The sequence below is a fragment of the Planococcus citri genome, chromosome 5 (genome assembly GCF_950023065.1).
Source record: "Planococcus citri chromosome 5, ihPlaCitr1.1, whole genome shotgun sequence".
In the NCBI taxonomy this organism is placed as follows: domain Eukaryota; kingdom Metazoa; phylum Arthropoda; class Insecta; order Hemiptera; family Pseudococcidae; genus Planococcus; species Planococcus citri.
The window spans coordinates 23,083,040-23,098,093 of NC_088681.1; the positions used below are offsets into that span (position 1 = coordinate 23,083,040).

Consider the following 15,054-nt stretch of genomic DNA (forward strand, 5'->3'; position numbering starts at 1 on the left):
TTCACCCTACTTTGAGGTTTTTTTTTTTTCGAAAACTGGGGAATTCAAAAATTTGTTGGAGGCTCCAGAACGGTTCGAAACCATCACCAATTAACTCGTGAGGTCGAACGTAGGATTTTGACCATATTTCAGCTTTTGTATATTATTATTATTACTTTAGTAAGATTTTGATTTTTTCCCATTTTTGCCCCATATCTAAATTTTTAAAAATTTTCCAAAAATCAAAAAGTGAATTTCAGCTCTTGAAATGTTGGTTGGTGGTTTGTCTGGTTTAATATTTTACAATTTTTCAAATTCTTTAACGATAACTTTTAGCATTTGTACTCAATGAAAAGTGAACAGTGGAAATTGAACTTTAAGCTTTTCTGTTTTTTATTATTGATTATGAATTGTCAGTCTACATATAACCAATCTCGAGCTGTGTGCTGTCGTAGTTTGACAGTTTCGAAAAAATCGTGAGGTGCCCCTATCGAGGGGAACCTGTGAAACAAAATTTGAGTGAATTCGGAGAACCCACCTTCATTTTTAGTTCAAAGTGGTCCAGAACAAACCTCCTACTGCCCCCAAGAAGCTCTATGAGCTTGAATTTTCAATTTGATCGGAAATTTTGATAATTTTTTATTGCCTAACTCTCTGCTACATATTTGAATAGGTACCTACTGGCAATTTTGTTTCAATTTTTTTTTTGCTCGACTTCAAACTGAAAAAAATTCAACTCATTTTTTTTATTTTTAAAAACTCTTCAGTTTTTTGAATTAGTTAGTCTGTTATTCAATCATCTACATATTTTCCTTTAGTTTTGGATTTCTTGAAAGCCTTTTGTACATTTTTTGAAATACATACCAAAATTATTCACATGATTTTTTCAATTTTTTCACGCTTCTTGTCTGCGTACTAATTCTCGTAAGTATATAAATATTTTAAATTGTACCTACTGTTATTTAATCATTGCATCTGTGTATTTATCAGTTCATTTCGTGATAGTTTAATTAATCTTCGACTCCTGTATTTACAGTTGCTGATATTACTATTCCAAACTCAGCCATCGATATTAAAACCGCCAAATATGGTCAACACATCGACTTAGATTGCTCTGTGAGCTTAGAGCCACCCGTCAACTATTCGTGGATCGTGCACACTTACGATAAATCGCTGAGACGAATTGTCAATTCGGTACGTTGCAATATAATTATTCATAACCATAATATGAAATTCCGTTTTCAAAATGATGTTCTATGGTTTATTTAATATCGTTTGATTACAGGATAAAATATCGGTACATAATCTAACAGTGGACGAAAGCGGTCTTTACACTTGCAGCGCGAGAAATGGAAAAACCACCTTTAATATACCTCGTGCACTCGTCGTCACCGAAGTGATTCCAGCTTTCTCGAGAAACAGTTACTTAACTCTTAGACCTTTGGTCAACGCCGATAATAATTTCGAAATTGAGATCACATTCAGGCCGAAAGCTGACAGCGGTGAGTGTACAATCGGTTCTCTCAAAAATACTCAATTTCTATCAAATAGATAGATGAAGATCTCATTCGAGATGGTTTTTTTTTTTTTGGTTCTGTGTAGGGTTGATATTGTACAGTGGAGAGAAAAACGACGGTACCGGAGATTACATTTCGTTCGGATTGAACTTCGGAACACCAGAGTTCAGATTCGATGTAGGTTCTGGACCTGCAGTCATCAGAGGCGTACAACCGTTATCGATGAACACCTGGCATACAGTTCGATTGATTCGAGACAAGAGAGAAGGTTCGATCATCTGCTAGAATAATCTGTTCAAATTCATTCTCACGTGATTCGTTTCTAAATAAAATACTTTTTGATTGCGCAGGTTATATGGAAATTAATAAACGAGAAAATTACACCGGATCGTCGCCAGGATCGTTCGAACGTTTGGATTTGAAATTCCCCCTATTCATTGGTGGTTTACCTACGGACGCTAACTACAATAATAGCGGTTTTGTTAGCGGATTTGAAGGTAAATGCAGCATTGCTAATTTTTTCTCGAAGTTAAAGGCATCGATCGTGTAAAAGCACAAGATTTGAATTATTCTGTTTTCAATTACAGGTTGCGTGAATATGCTGCTAATCAACAACAGAGTTGCCAACTTGAAGAAAGAAATGATCGGAGCTAATAATCTCGAAGACTGCGATAACTGCAGAATTAATCCTTGTCAACATAGTGGAGTATGCCAACAAACCTTGACTCCGAGCGGATACACTTGCATCTGTTTACCCGGCTACAGCGGCGATAATTGCGAATTGGCTAAGGAAATATGTTACCTAGGTACCTACTTCTTTAAATAAACTCGACTGACAAATCAAATGTCTCGAAGATATCTAATATTTGTTCTTTTGTGCATTTTTATAGATTCCTGCGGCACAGGCACGTGCGTAGAAAACGAAAATGGCATCGATTGCCGATGTCCTTTGGGTAAAACGGGTAAAAAATGCGAGAAAAGTATCAACATCGAAACTCCAGCTTTCCTCAAGAATTCTTGGCTCGCCTATCAAGCGCCATTACTGAAGAAAAGGTAAGTACAAGAGGAAAAATCATGTGTGATTTATCGTTTTTGATTTCATTACTAAATCGAATGTACTAATTTCACAGATTCAGACTCGTCCTCAAACTGAAACCTCTCGGAGAATCGACCGAATCGTACGTCGACGACGGATTAATTTTCTACATCGCTGAAAACGAAGACGGTTCCGGAGATTATATTTCATTATCCATTTCCAGCAGCTTTGCCGAATTGAAATTCAAAATTTCAGGACGTAAGTGCCAAAAGTGACGTCATTGATTGAACCTAACCGTCGATAGGTGTATTTTTAATCGGTTGGATTGTTTCGTAGGAGATGTTGCTTTAAGATCTGATCATTACCTGGTACCTCACGAAGAAGTCCAAGTGAACATTACGATGACCGCAGCTCAAGCCATGTTCAGCGTTGGCAATGCTCCTGCTGTCGCTCAAGAATTCAATCCTCGCGCCGAATCTGCCGAATTGAAATTATACACTCCGTTGTACGTCGGCGGATACGATAAATATCTTACCAAACTGCCAGATGATTTACTAGTCAGAAATGGTTTCCATGGATGTATTTCGATGGTTAGTCTTAAAAGTAATTTTGCCTGTTGAAGGATTTGGAGAATATTTATTCTAATATGATTTTTTTATTCTGCACAGCTCGACGTGTCTGGAACTAACATCAAAATGTTGCAATCGAGCATTTCCTCGAGCAACGTGAACGATTGTTACTCGACGTTCGGTGATATTTGTCGCAGCAAGATGCCTTGTCAAAATGGTGGCATTTGTAAAACGACCAGAGATACGTATAAATGCGATTGTGCCTTCAGTTTTAGGTAATTTCAAGCTCTGACCTATTTAATATTATTGATGGGGAAATTGCATTTAGCCCTAGTTGTAATTTTACAATTCTCGTAGTATCAAATTGAAATTTGAAAACTCTGTTGAGGTTTACCTCTGCAAGGAATGTAGATAACTGATCGAATGTAATTTTACAGTGGTACCAACTGCGAACGTCAGAAGGACATGTGCGAAATTATGAACAATCCTTGCCAGAATAACGCGAAATGTGTGGGAACTTCGAATTCGTTGAAATGTTACTGCGATTTAGGATTCACCGGAGAACATTGCGAAAGAAGTAAGTGATGTGAACTCTCATTACACCAACAAAAAACTTTCAACACTGCTGGGTTCGACATTGTACGAACAAAATGGCGTCTCACTGTTTAAATTTGTCTTTTTTTTGCTTTTGAATCAATTTTTTTCTTCGAGTAAACTAAAATAAAGCTTGAAAAAAATCACGTGATCTTAATTTTAAAATTTCTTCAAAAAAGTAAGTTTTTGATAAAGTGAAAAAATCACTCAAATGGGGGAGGGAGAAATCAAAATTGAGAAATTTTTTGGGACATTTTCCTCGTTTCATCAATATTATCTTTGTAAATAGGTATGTAACCTTCATTTTTTTTTCAGGAATTAACATCGAAGATAGTATTAGCGTGAACGGCGATGGATACATCGAATTACCAGGATCATTGTTACCTCATTACAATCTGAACGATTTAACCGTCGTTATTTATTTCACCACTAGAGCTAGCGAAGGTTTATTACTATGGCACGGTCAGAACGAAAAAATCAACGGTAGAAATTACGATTACTTCGCCATCGGAAGTAAGTACATACAAAAGATAAACATGTAAAAGTATATCAACCTGTTAGAAAAACATTTGACCTCATTTTTTACATCGTCCCCATTCCCATTTCTTTTTAGTTTCAAATGGATACGTCGAACTTGCCTATAAATCGAACGATGTCGAGAGAACTCTTCGAGCCACCGATCACAGAGTCAACGATGGAAAACCTCACACCATCAGAGCGATCAGACGTATGGAAACTATCTCATTTGAATTGGATTCAGTCACTTCGGAATTGGCTACCTTGGAGAGTAAATTTGAAATCAGAGGAGATATTTTCGTTGGTACGTATTAGCTTATGAGCTTATGTTATCGGTTATTTGTAAATTTATGTTGTAAATGTTATCGAATTTTCTGCGAATTTTCATCATTATTATTTTCGAAATTTTAGGTGGAACGCCGAATCCATACATGACCGGAAATCTTTACAGAAGAGGATTCGTCGGCTGTATCCACGCGTTATATTTGCAAAATCAACGCCAAGTTCATTTCGGTACCGAAGCCAAATCTGCTAGGAACGTGGGTCAATGTTCTACGAGGTGAGTTTCCAACAGAAATCTGTTATTTTTATTTATAAAGAGATGATATTTCTAATTATTGAATGTACCTATTCATCTGCCGATCCTTTATACTAACTAAGAAGATGGGTTGACAAAATGTAGAACCAGCTGCCCCATTCTAAGTGACATTTCAAAATTTTTGTCCATTTTTCGACATGTTGTAGGGGATTTGTTTCGGACTCAGCAATGCAAAAATAGTCAGAATATCTCTGAACAATACGTAGTTCAAAAAGGCAAAGGGTTCATCTCGTCCCAACATCCTTCCTACAAAGTCCTCTTCAACAAATTCAAAATTGAAGCATTTATTTCGAAATATTGATGTGATTGATCAAAATAGCTTATTATAAAACTTCGTGCTGAATTCCAAAATCGTGATAATTTTTCATCTCATCCCCCCTCCGTTGAATATTGCCACGAAATTTAATTTTTGAATGAAAAAACGGAGCAATTTTGTTGGTCTGCGTCATGGAACTATAATCTTAAAAGGGAAGCGACAACGTATTGAAAAAATGTGAAGCTATCGCTATCTCTCTCTAACAAACGTTTTCGTCGCGGTTATGATACGCGCGCTTTTTCAAATTTGGAACGCAGGACCAAGATTATGACGTTTTTAGATTTTTTCAAATTTTGTTCAATTTTTTTTCAATTTTTTTTATGAAATTCGCACAAAATAAGATCATTGCAATCAGCATTCATTATTTTCAACGTTAATACAAAGCGGGCGCGTTTTTAAATTCAAATTTTTGCCTATGTGAATAATTTTTTTCTTTTTTTTTCAAACAATGATGAATTTTTTTGGTAAAAAAATTTTCCGACGGTGAATCAGACTCTCCTACTTTATTTCAGGTTCCTAAAAAAATTTTCAATGCATAATTAGATGTACGTAGTACATACACTAGAATGGCGAATCGGTATGATGAGGAAAACGAAGTCTGCATGCATTTCTATAATGTATTAAATAGATAAATTAACGTATGTTACAATATTCAAAATGCAAAACAACATTCTTAATGTAAAAAGTTGTTTCGATAGACCTTTCAAAAATACATACATCACTCACAATCACAAACCAAATGCAAAAAATTAAATTTCATTTTTGATCAATTTTTAGAGAATTTATTTTGAAATCAGTTTTCACGAGAAAATTAAGATTTCATTCGATTAAGGTAGGTATGTAAAAAGCCAAACAATTTCGCCTAATTTTCCACCAGCCTAATCAATTGCTCCCTCCAATGAATTATGTACATATGTATTACGATTTTTAAAAATATGTACTTATAGCTATAGAAGAAATTTCGGATTTGAATCAATAGATTTTAATTAATTGAAGTGGTCATTTTTTGTGAGGATTTTTCAAACTGAAAAAGCAAAAAATCCACTGGAAGTCCCAGAATGGTTTACAACCAGAAAGCCGAAACGAGTTTTAAACCAAATTTCAGTTCTCTTTCCAAGTTTCATCAATTATTATTTTTTTCATGGAAAATAGGCCAAATGGGATTCTCAAAAATTGCTCAAATAGGTATTGAAAAATGAAATTCAGCTCCAAAAAATAAGGTAACTTTTGAACAGGTACTTTTTGATTTGAACTAACTAAACCAAGATGAATCAAAGAGCATGTTCCAAGGTCCTACAATTCAGTTTTAGTACAAAAAGCCCATTTCAAGGTTGATTTTTTTACTTTTTGAAGAAATTTGAATTTTTGTGTATAATTTTTTTGTTCTATTTCTCATTAGGAGTTCGTGGGTTGGTGAAAATTGAACGTTTCAAATTGCACGTGAAAAATTGCACGTGCGAAATTGCACGTATACAATTGAACGTGTGTGATAATTGCACGCATGTGAAAATAGAACGTTTACAGCGTTCAATTATTACGTTCAACTCTCTGTATTGTTCTAAAAAGGCATTCCATGAGTTCAATTTCAAAAGTTTTATCTGCTCATAAATTCCAGAAAAAATGAAAAAAATTCAAGTAACACCGTAAATTTAACTTGCAGACGGTTTCAACCTGTTCAGGCGCCGGTAGCCATATTTCGAAAGTTCAAAAGTTAATTTAGACGGTTTTTATGGAACTTTGTGAAAATCTGAAATTTCCAAAATACAACCGGAGGTTCCAGTTTCAGAACGCCTTGAAACCATCTCCAATTGACTCAGCATGTTGAAGTAAATTTTAGCTTTCCACCTTCTTTGAGTAACATTTTGCAAAAATTTCAACTTTCAAAAATCCGCTGGAGGCTCCAGAACTGTTCAGAACGTTTCGAAACTGTATTTTGGGTTGGTGAAAATCTCACATTATTAAATCATTTTCAGACGTTCTATTTTCACATGCGTGCAATTATCACACACGTTCAATTGTATACGTGCAATTTCGCACGTGCAATTTTCTTACGTGCAATTTCATACGTGCAATTTGCGGGTCCCCGGAGTTCGTTTTCCTAATCATACCAATTCGACATTCTTATGTATGTACATCTAATTTTGCATTGACAAATTTTTAGGAGGCTAAAAAAAAAGGAAAGTCTGATTCACCGTTGGAAAAAATTTTTACCAAAAAAAAATCATCCTTGTTTGAAAAAAACATGAAAAAAATGATTCACATAAGTGAAAATTTGAATTTAAAAACACACCTTCTTTGTATTAACTTTGAAAATAATGAATGTCAACTGCAATAATCTTATTTTATGCAAATTTATAAATAAAATTGAAAAAAAATTGAAAAAAATTTGAAAAAATCTAAAAAGGTCAAAATCTTGGTCGCGCGTTCAAAATTTGAAAAAAGGCGCGTATCATAACGGCGACGAAAACGTTGGTTAGAGAGAGATAGCGATAGCTTCACTTTTTACAACATACAACGTCGCTTCCCTTTTAAGATTATAGTTCCATGGTCTGCGTATCCGTTCTGCTCGAAAATTCCTCATCTAAACTCTGTACCGACCCCTCTCTTCTCTCACTGCTTCAAAAATCACTTTAAACCGCATTTATTTGAAAATATCGAAGAAACCTCATTGAAATGGCTTTAAATTTTGGGTTGAATTTGAAATTCGTGATTTTTATGCAATCTACCTCCTTCTCCCCTCCTCTCTCATCCCAAGTCAAAAATTTTATAGAATGCTTGCAAAAATTACAGGAAAGTTGAAATTTTGTGTCATAATTGATTGGGCTCTAACTGAAGGATCGTTCCCAAAAAATTAATAAAACAAATTCATCATAATTCAAAAATTATTCAAAAATGTTGTTAGTGTTGTGGGCGGGAGGGGGGGGGGGGTTGAACTCAGCATCCTCAAAAATCTATTAAATAATGCGTGACAGGAAATTTTCAATTATCATTTTTTTTTTTTTTTTGTAATTTTGATCACGTTGAAGGAAGGGCAGAAGAGTCGAATCGATAAAAAAGTCGGCATTTGAACTCAGTGCCAATGTGCCATAATCTTTCGAATATGAAGTGAATGGAAAATTATGTGATCCACGATTTCTTGAATTTTCAAAGGTGTCGAGATTTCGAATTTTGATTTAATTTTCGAGTCTCCATAGTCCATACATTACATAACAAGTTCGCAAAATTGAAAAAAAATCGAATTTGTGTGATCTACTTATCATTTGTTGGGTTTTCAGAGGTACTGATTTCGAATTTCAGCTTATTTTTTGAATATAAGTTCCCTAGATTCCCCAGTGGGCCATAAATTTCCAAAAAAATCAAAAAATTTTTGTGACCTGTGGTTTGTTGGGTTTTATGGGCGTTTATTTCGAATTTCAGCTTACTTTTTTGATCTGGGCTCCTTGGGGTCTAAAAGAAGCTCTCAAATTAAAAAAAAATCATATAGCCCTGATTCCCAACTTTTTTGATAAAAAATCCATTTTGCAAATAGCTCCCAAAATTTCGAAAAAATTCTAAAAAGTCGTGTGACTTATGGTTTGCTTAGGTTTTATGAGTGTTGATTTCGGATTTCAGCTTATATTTTTTTGAGGTGAGCCTCTTAAGCTGCACTATAAACTCCAAAAATAACAAAAAAAAAAAAATTTAAGAAGTCGTGTTACCTATGGTTTGTTGGGTTTTTAGGGGTGCTGATCCCGAATTTCGACTCAATTTTGGGATAGAAAGACCATGGGGTTGTACAAGAAATTTCAAAATTGAAAAAAAAATCAAAATTTCAAGTGATCTATTGTTTGTTTAGGTTTTACGAGTGCTGATTTCGAATTTCGGCTTATTTTTGTGACACGAGCAATCGGAGGTTGAGCTTTTACTCTAAACGAATTTGAAAATTTCGAAAAAATTTAAAAAGTAGAGTGGCCTATGATTTGTTGGGGTTTCAAGGGTGCTGATTCTGAAATTCAGCTTACTTTTTTGATTGGAGGCTTCTGGATTCCACAAGAAGGACCTAAATATTTTTAAAAAATTGAAAAAAGTTATGTGACATGTGACCTATGGTTTGTTTGGGTTTTAGGGATGCTGATTCCGAATTTCGACTCAATTTTGGGGTAGGTAGCATCTGGGTTCCACAAGAAATTCCAAAATAGAAAAAAAATCAAAAATTCGAGTGACTTATTGTTTGTTTGAGTTTTAATGGTGCTGATTTCGAATTTCTGGTTATTTTTGTAATACGAGCTCTCTAAGCTTTAGACCTGAACGAAACTTAAAATTTCGAAAAAATTTTAAAATCGTGTGACCTATGGTTTGTTGGGGTTTCAAGGATGCTGATTCCGAAATTCAGCTTACTTTTTTGATTAAAGGCCTCTGGATTCCACAAGAAGCTCCTAAATACTGAAAAAAAAATTGGAAAAATGTATGTGACCTATGGTTTATTTGAGTTTTAGGGATGGTGATTTCGAATTTGAGCTCATTTTTTGGATACAAGCTCGTTAGTTTCCTCAATCGACCCACCAATTCCCAAAAAAAAGTCAAGAGAATGCTTGTATGATGCTTTGTTGAGTTTTGAGAGATGCTGATTTTGAATTTTAGATCACTGTTTTGTTCTGAATCCTGCTGTAAGCCCATAAAATTCCATCAAATTGAAAAAGTACTCGCTTCTGCCCCTTCAATAGGTCCTTGACTTCTCTGCATATGGTGCCAAGACCCAAAAAGTCGAAAAAGTAGCATATTATCTGATTACCTCATTAATGTGGCATTCTCGGTATTTGTTTCTTATGTGACCCCCCCCCTCACCCACCTGGACAATTTGTGTTCATTTGAAGATATTGGAAAATGTTCGAAATCAGGGATGGGGTAAAATTTAAAGAGTACCGAATGTTTGTTTTTTTCTCAGCTTCTCTCTTATATTTTAGATTTATAATGCACTATAATAATTTTGAAAATGAACATTTACCTATCATTCTATTGTCTATAACCTGGATTAACCTATATCGATGCTAATAATAAAATGTTTTGTTTTTGCTTCCTTTTAACGCTTCGCACGGATTGGTTTATCGGGTATGGGTTTTATATTCATATAAATACTCGATACACTTTGACATATTATAATATCGCTTATTTTCATCCATTCATCATCGTTGTATATAAAAGCATTAAACTTACTGTGCTTCCAAATAACGCAATAACGGAGAGCACCTCTCGTGATAACGTTATTGTATACGAACCTACAGTTCCTATTCGTATAAATACGTTCGTTTACGTCGATAAGACTAGAAATATTAGTTACAATCGAACGTTGAACGATCAAAAGAGTTTTTTTAGCTACAAAAATAATAATCCCAACGTTTGCGTTTCGTTGAAACGACATTACGAACTGATGGCATTTTTCATCACTATTTTAATATTTACCTCATAGACTGATGCGATTATTTCAAGCAAGCTTTTTTTTACCTAACAAAGTCAATGGTTTATAAAAAAATAATTTACGGTTGTGATGTGATAATTTGCTTATTAATATTTTAACATTTTTTTTTTTTTTTAACTAAAATTGATAATAATATTGATAATACTCAATACTCATCCGCGTGTAAGTATAATCCTTAACATACGTACTAATAAATTACCTACATTGTATAAGTATCTACTACCTACTCGAATGTAATATGGTTTTAACGCTGATTTTTTCTACTTGTGTGGTTTTGTTTTTCCCTCCTTTTAATGGAAATGGCTCCTTTTTTAACTGTGATATTATTGTTTAATAATTGTTAACTCTTCGTATAACTTACCTACCTATTGTTTTTTTTACTCGTTATATAAGCTTCGGGTACTTGTAAAATGGCCAATTTGTTATAATTCTTATTAATATACGACGTGCTTTTACACGCAGCTCGTTCTACGAAACAAATGCCATCGATGAAGCAAACTGAAAATCCAGAGGAAAAGAACGAAGAAAAGCGAAGATATCAAAGTGAAAAATTCTGCTGCGCCTTTAAATAAGCAACTAGTAGGTACAACAAAAGACGCGAGTATCGCTGATCGATTTACCAGTATCATGCATTTGTTTTATTTTTAGATATTATTTTTTAGGTTTTATTATTCACTACAAATTTTTTAACCATTTACTGCCTTGTTATTCGTTTTTGTTGTTTTTTTTTCTCTTTTTCGTTTCGTATTATGTTTGTACTACGCGAACCAAATTTTATTAACATGCCGAATAAAAAAAAAGACATTGTTTTTTATCGTTTTAAAAATTTTATTATGTATTTTTCACGTGTAAGAGTATTATTTTACCTGAGATACTTTTTAATATAACTTTTGCATGGCAACTTTTTTTTCTTTCTTTCTTTAATGTAATACATTATGTTCGAGTGAACGTTTTATGTTGTATTTTTACCAATTTTGTTTTTATTTTTTTATAATATGGTTGCGTATGTTTTCGAAAAGGCAGGTTGTTTTGTAATTTTTATTATCAGTATTTGTTATACTCTCGAATTACGTAAGTTGATCGTTCTGTTTTATTTTTATTTTTTTGTTTTCTAATTTTTTTTTCTCATCTGTGTATGTTTTGATTATTACCTACCAAAAAAAAAGTGTTTTATTTTTTAAGGATTTGCGATGCGTCAAACAAAATTTGTTAAGGCATAATATCATTTTATCGTACTTTTGAAAGGAGATGCTTCAATATACTCGAAAGGTACTGCCGATGTTCTAATTACGCGTATAATTATATACTATGTTGTTAATACCTACGTGTACCATTGTGTAGAGAATAGTGCCATTTTAGACAATAAATATACCTATCAATCTGTTTGAAATTGCGGTGCTTTTTTTGTGTGAATTTTTGAAATTGGTTTCTTTGGTAGATGGTTGTTGGTTAATGTAAAGGGATCGATTGGGAGGAGTTCTTTTTGCGTATTTTTGTGATAGATAATTTTTCATGCGTTGCTAATAATGGGTAAGTGTGATATTTGAACGAAAAGTCAACGCAGTTAAAATACCGAAGAAATTAAAATGACGATTAAATTTGTAAAATTGGCTGGACTAGAAGAGAAGAAAATGTGATTGACCGAATGCTTCTTTGATCACGTTTCTGAAATTTCTATTTGGGTAAGAAAACGCTTTAAAAAAATTAATTGGGTAGAAAAATTTAATAATTTGCTCGTGGTAACGATTATTTTATTCTAATTTCAGATCAAGTCGAGACATTAAGAGCTTGATGACTCGATGCTGAGATTTCACCGAACTTACACTGTACGATTTGAGCGACTCAGCGACATCAAGCTACATTGAAAGACATGTTTTGGAATCTCTGGAACATCAACCAATAGGTCACTCTAAAATCACACACAACCATCTCTATCAAAAAATTCTTAAACCTCCCTGTCAATTCTGTGAAAATGAACCTACATCCATCCAACATTTACTATTCACCTGCCCTAAATTACAGCAAACAAGAGTATCTCTCCAACTGGACCCAAATTCAATAACTATCCCAGACAACCATTCTGACATCCAAAAATTCATAACCCCACTAAAAAACATCAACCTAATAAACCAAATTTAAACCCTTTTTTTCACGGGCGTAGGTAATATCCTGCAATTATGAACACCCCCCCCCTTCAAAAAAATTCAATTAGTGCTGAAGCTCGTTTTTTAATTTTTGGCGAATTTTTGAAAATTATTCTAAGGGTGATTTTTAAACTTTTTCATGAAATATGAATTTTGTTGAGCAGATTTATTTGAACATTTTGAAGCAATGTGAACGATTCCTTCAAATCAACTACTAATACTACTGCCTAGTTTTTGGGGGATTGGACGCCATCACGAAATAACGGAAGCAGCGAGTAATCTAAATTCACGTATTTACGGCAAACTGGTTATGCAATTCTATTAACATATTAGAAATGCTGCATGTTTCGTGCATTGAAGGTGAAGTAATACTGGATTATCACGTTAGCCGAGTAGATGTGATTTTTTGTTGACGCCCCTACCGCATCCTCTACCCATTCAGGTCAATACTTCAAGAAAAAAGACAAAAGACTTAGTATGATTTATTAAAAATGATAAATGCTTTTGAAGGTGTATCCAATTTATTCTTGAAAAACTGGCATCATCAGCAGGTACAAGTCAAAAATAGTTCACCAAATTAAATCAAAGCGGAAAAAATCTCGCGAAGGAACGTTTTGAATTCGCACTCTCCGAATTGAACGAAACTAAGCTAGATCGAAAGAGTATGTTTTAAAACCCCTGTAACCAAAATTTCAGCTGATAAGGCTGGAAAATTTTTAAAAACTTAAAAACCATGTTTTAGGGCAATTTTCAAACATTTTCATAAATATATATACAATATATTTTTTTCATCAAAATATGAATCAATCTGAATACCGATTCCTTCAATTACCCATCATCATGTACCACCAGTTTTGTGCCATTCTGGAGCCTTCAGTGATTTTTTAATTTTTTGTAGAAATCTCAAATGCATGTGACCTAAAGAAAAAGTTTAAAAAATGAAAGAAAAAATTGAAAAAAAAATTGATATAGTTTAAATTTGCATGACTGGGAGAAGGAGAAAAAAATAATAATCGCTTCCTTGGTGGTGAGATCTTGAGTTATTCCCTAAGGGGTGGAATAATTCTTTAATTGCCTAGATAGCTCATAACACGAGACCTATTACCCAGTCCTACAGTCTAAAATACACATAATAATATGATGTGAAGAAATAAAATGAATTTATTTGATACAACAATTTAAAGAATTTATCAAGTAATTACATCACTAGACTAGTAAATATTATGCAGCTATAAATTAACTTGTGATAATTCGCTTAAGTGAAATTACCTCAAGTGCATTACCTATCCGTTACCTAATTAAATACATAATCAAGTTATGTAATCAAACCATTAAAATTGATAAATAATTAGGATAGGAACCTATTTCTCTCGATAGGTACCAGGTACCTACCTATCCTGCTCAATTAATTGATGTAGCTGATCAATCTGGTAGGTAGCAAATGCATTTCAGCACTGGTTCACTTCTTATGCAAGATTAACCCACACATGGGTTCATAAGGGTGCTGTCATGAACCTATAGTAAGTAAAGCAAAGTCTTATTTATTACATTTATCTTCTTTGAATGATGTATAGTGAGTCAGGCAAACTACAACCCTTCTGAGCCATCTAGGTATTGGCAAATATTCCCTGCCTAAGGAATATTTCTAATTTTCACCCCCAATGGTATATATTCAACACTATAAGGTGCACCGGGGCAAGTCAGAATGTTTCTTCGCAATTTCATATTTGAACAGCTGTTACTCCCCTTCTAATGAACCAATATGGATCAAATTTATTATATTGGTTCCCATAAGGGTTCTTAACCTATGGTGAAAATTCTAGTGTGATTGACACAGTAGCTTTCACTCAGTGAATTAAAATATGACTTACCCCCAATTGGGGGGAAGTCAGAACAGGCTAAACTTTGCAGAGGCGTAGCTCACAAACAGAGCGTCCTAGAAAAATCACATAGAAACAAAATTGTAGAGAATTTAATTCTCTTTTAGATTACTCTCATCAGATTTTCTTTAGGACGCACGGTTCGTCCGCTATATGCAAAAAATCAAGAGATAGAAAGTCTGTAAGTATTTGAAAACAACAACAACAAAATACAAATGAACCAAAGACATCTAAAATGAAACTGGATCGCGAAAATTTTTACGCCGTGTTGAAGTAGGGGTAGTACCCTCAAGTCACCTTAAGTAGCAGAGTAGCACTTCGCCAGATATAAACCTCTTGGTTCTAGAGCAAGTTTTCTAACTTACCCTGAATTCTGACTTCCCCAGGTGCACCTTATCACCTTCCTTAGCCCTTCTAGCCTTCACTATTTCAACCAAATAAAAATTTTAA

The 15,054-nt window shown here is 33.9% G+C and overlaps 1 protein-coding gene across 12 annotated transcripts in view; it reads left to right on the plus strand.

The window, feature by feature from the left end:
* trol (terribly reduced optic lobes) overlaps positions 1-11,970 on the plus strand; it is a 219,917-nt gene extending 207,947 nt beyond the window's left edge. For all 12 annotated transcript variants that reach the window (XM_065365961.1, XM_065365963.1, XM_065365966.1 and 9 more), the window contains 14 exons: positions 1,016-1,173; positions 1,265-1,481; positions 1,582-1,764; positions 1,847-1,993; positions 2,084-2,302; positions 2,387-2,549; positions 2,627-2,790; positions 2,869-3,122; positions 3,201-3,376; positions 3,539-3,678; positions 4,011-4,208; positions 4,309-4,515; positions 4,623-4,770; positions 11,043-11,970. In XM_065365961.1, the coding sequence (XP_065222033.1) occupies positions 1,016-1,173; positions 1,265-1,481; positions 1,582-1,764; positions 1,847-1,993; positions 2,084-2,302; positions 2,387-2,549; positions 2,627-2,790; positions 2,869-3,122; positions 3,201-3,376; positions 3,539-3,678; positions 4,011-4,208; positions 4,309-4,515; positions 4,623-4,770; positions 11,043-11,082 (2,414 nt within the window). In that variant the 3' untranslated portion in view covers positions 11,083-11,970. The remainder of the gene's footprint in view (positions 1-1,015; positions 1,174-1,264; positions 1,482-1,581; positions 1,765-1,846; positions 1,994-2,083; positions 2,303-2,386; positions 2,550-2,626; positions 2,791-2,868; positions 3,123-3,200; positions 3,377-3,538; positions 3,679-4,010; positions 4,209-4,308; positions 4,516-4,622; positions 4,771-11,042) is intronic.
* Positions 11,971-15,054: the final 3,084 nt, after the last annotated feature.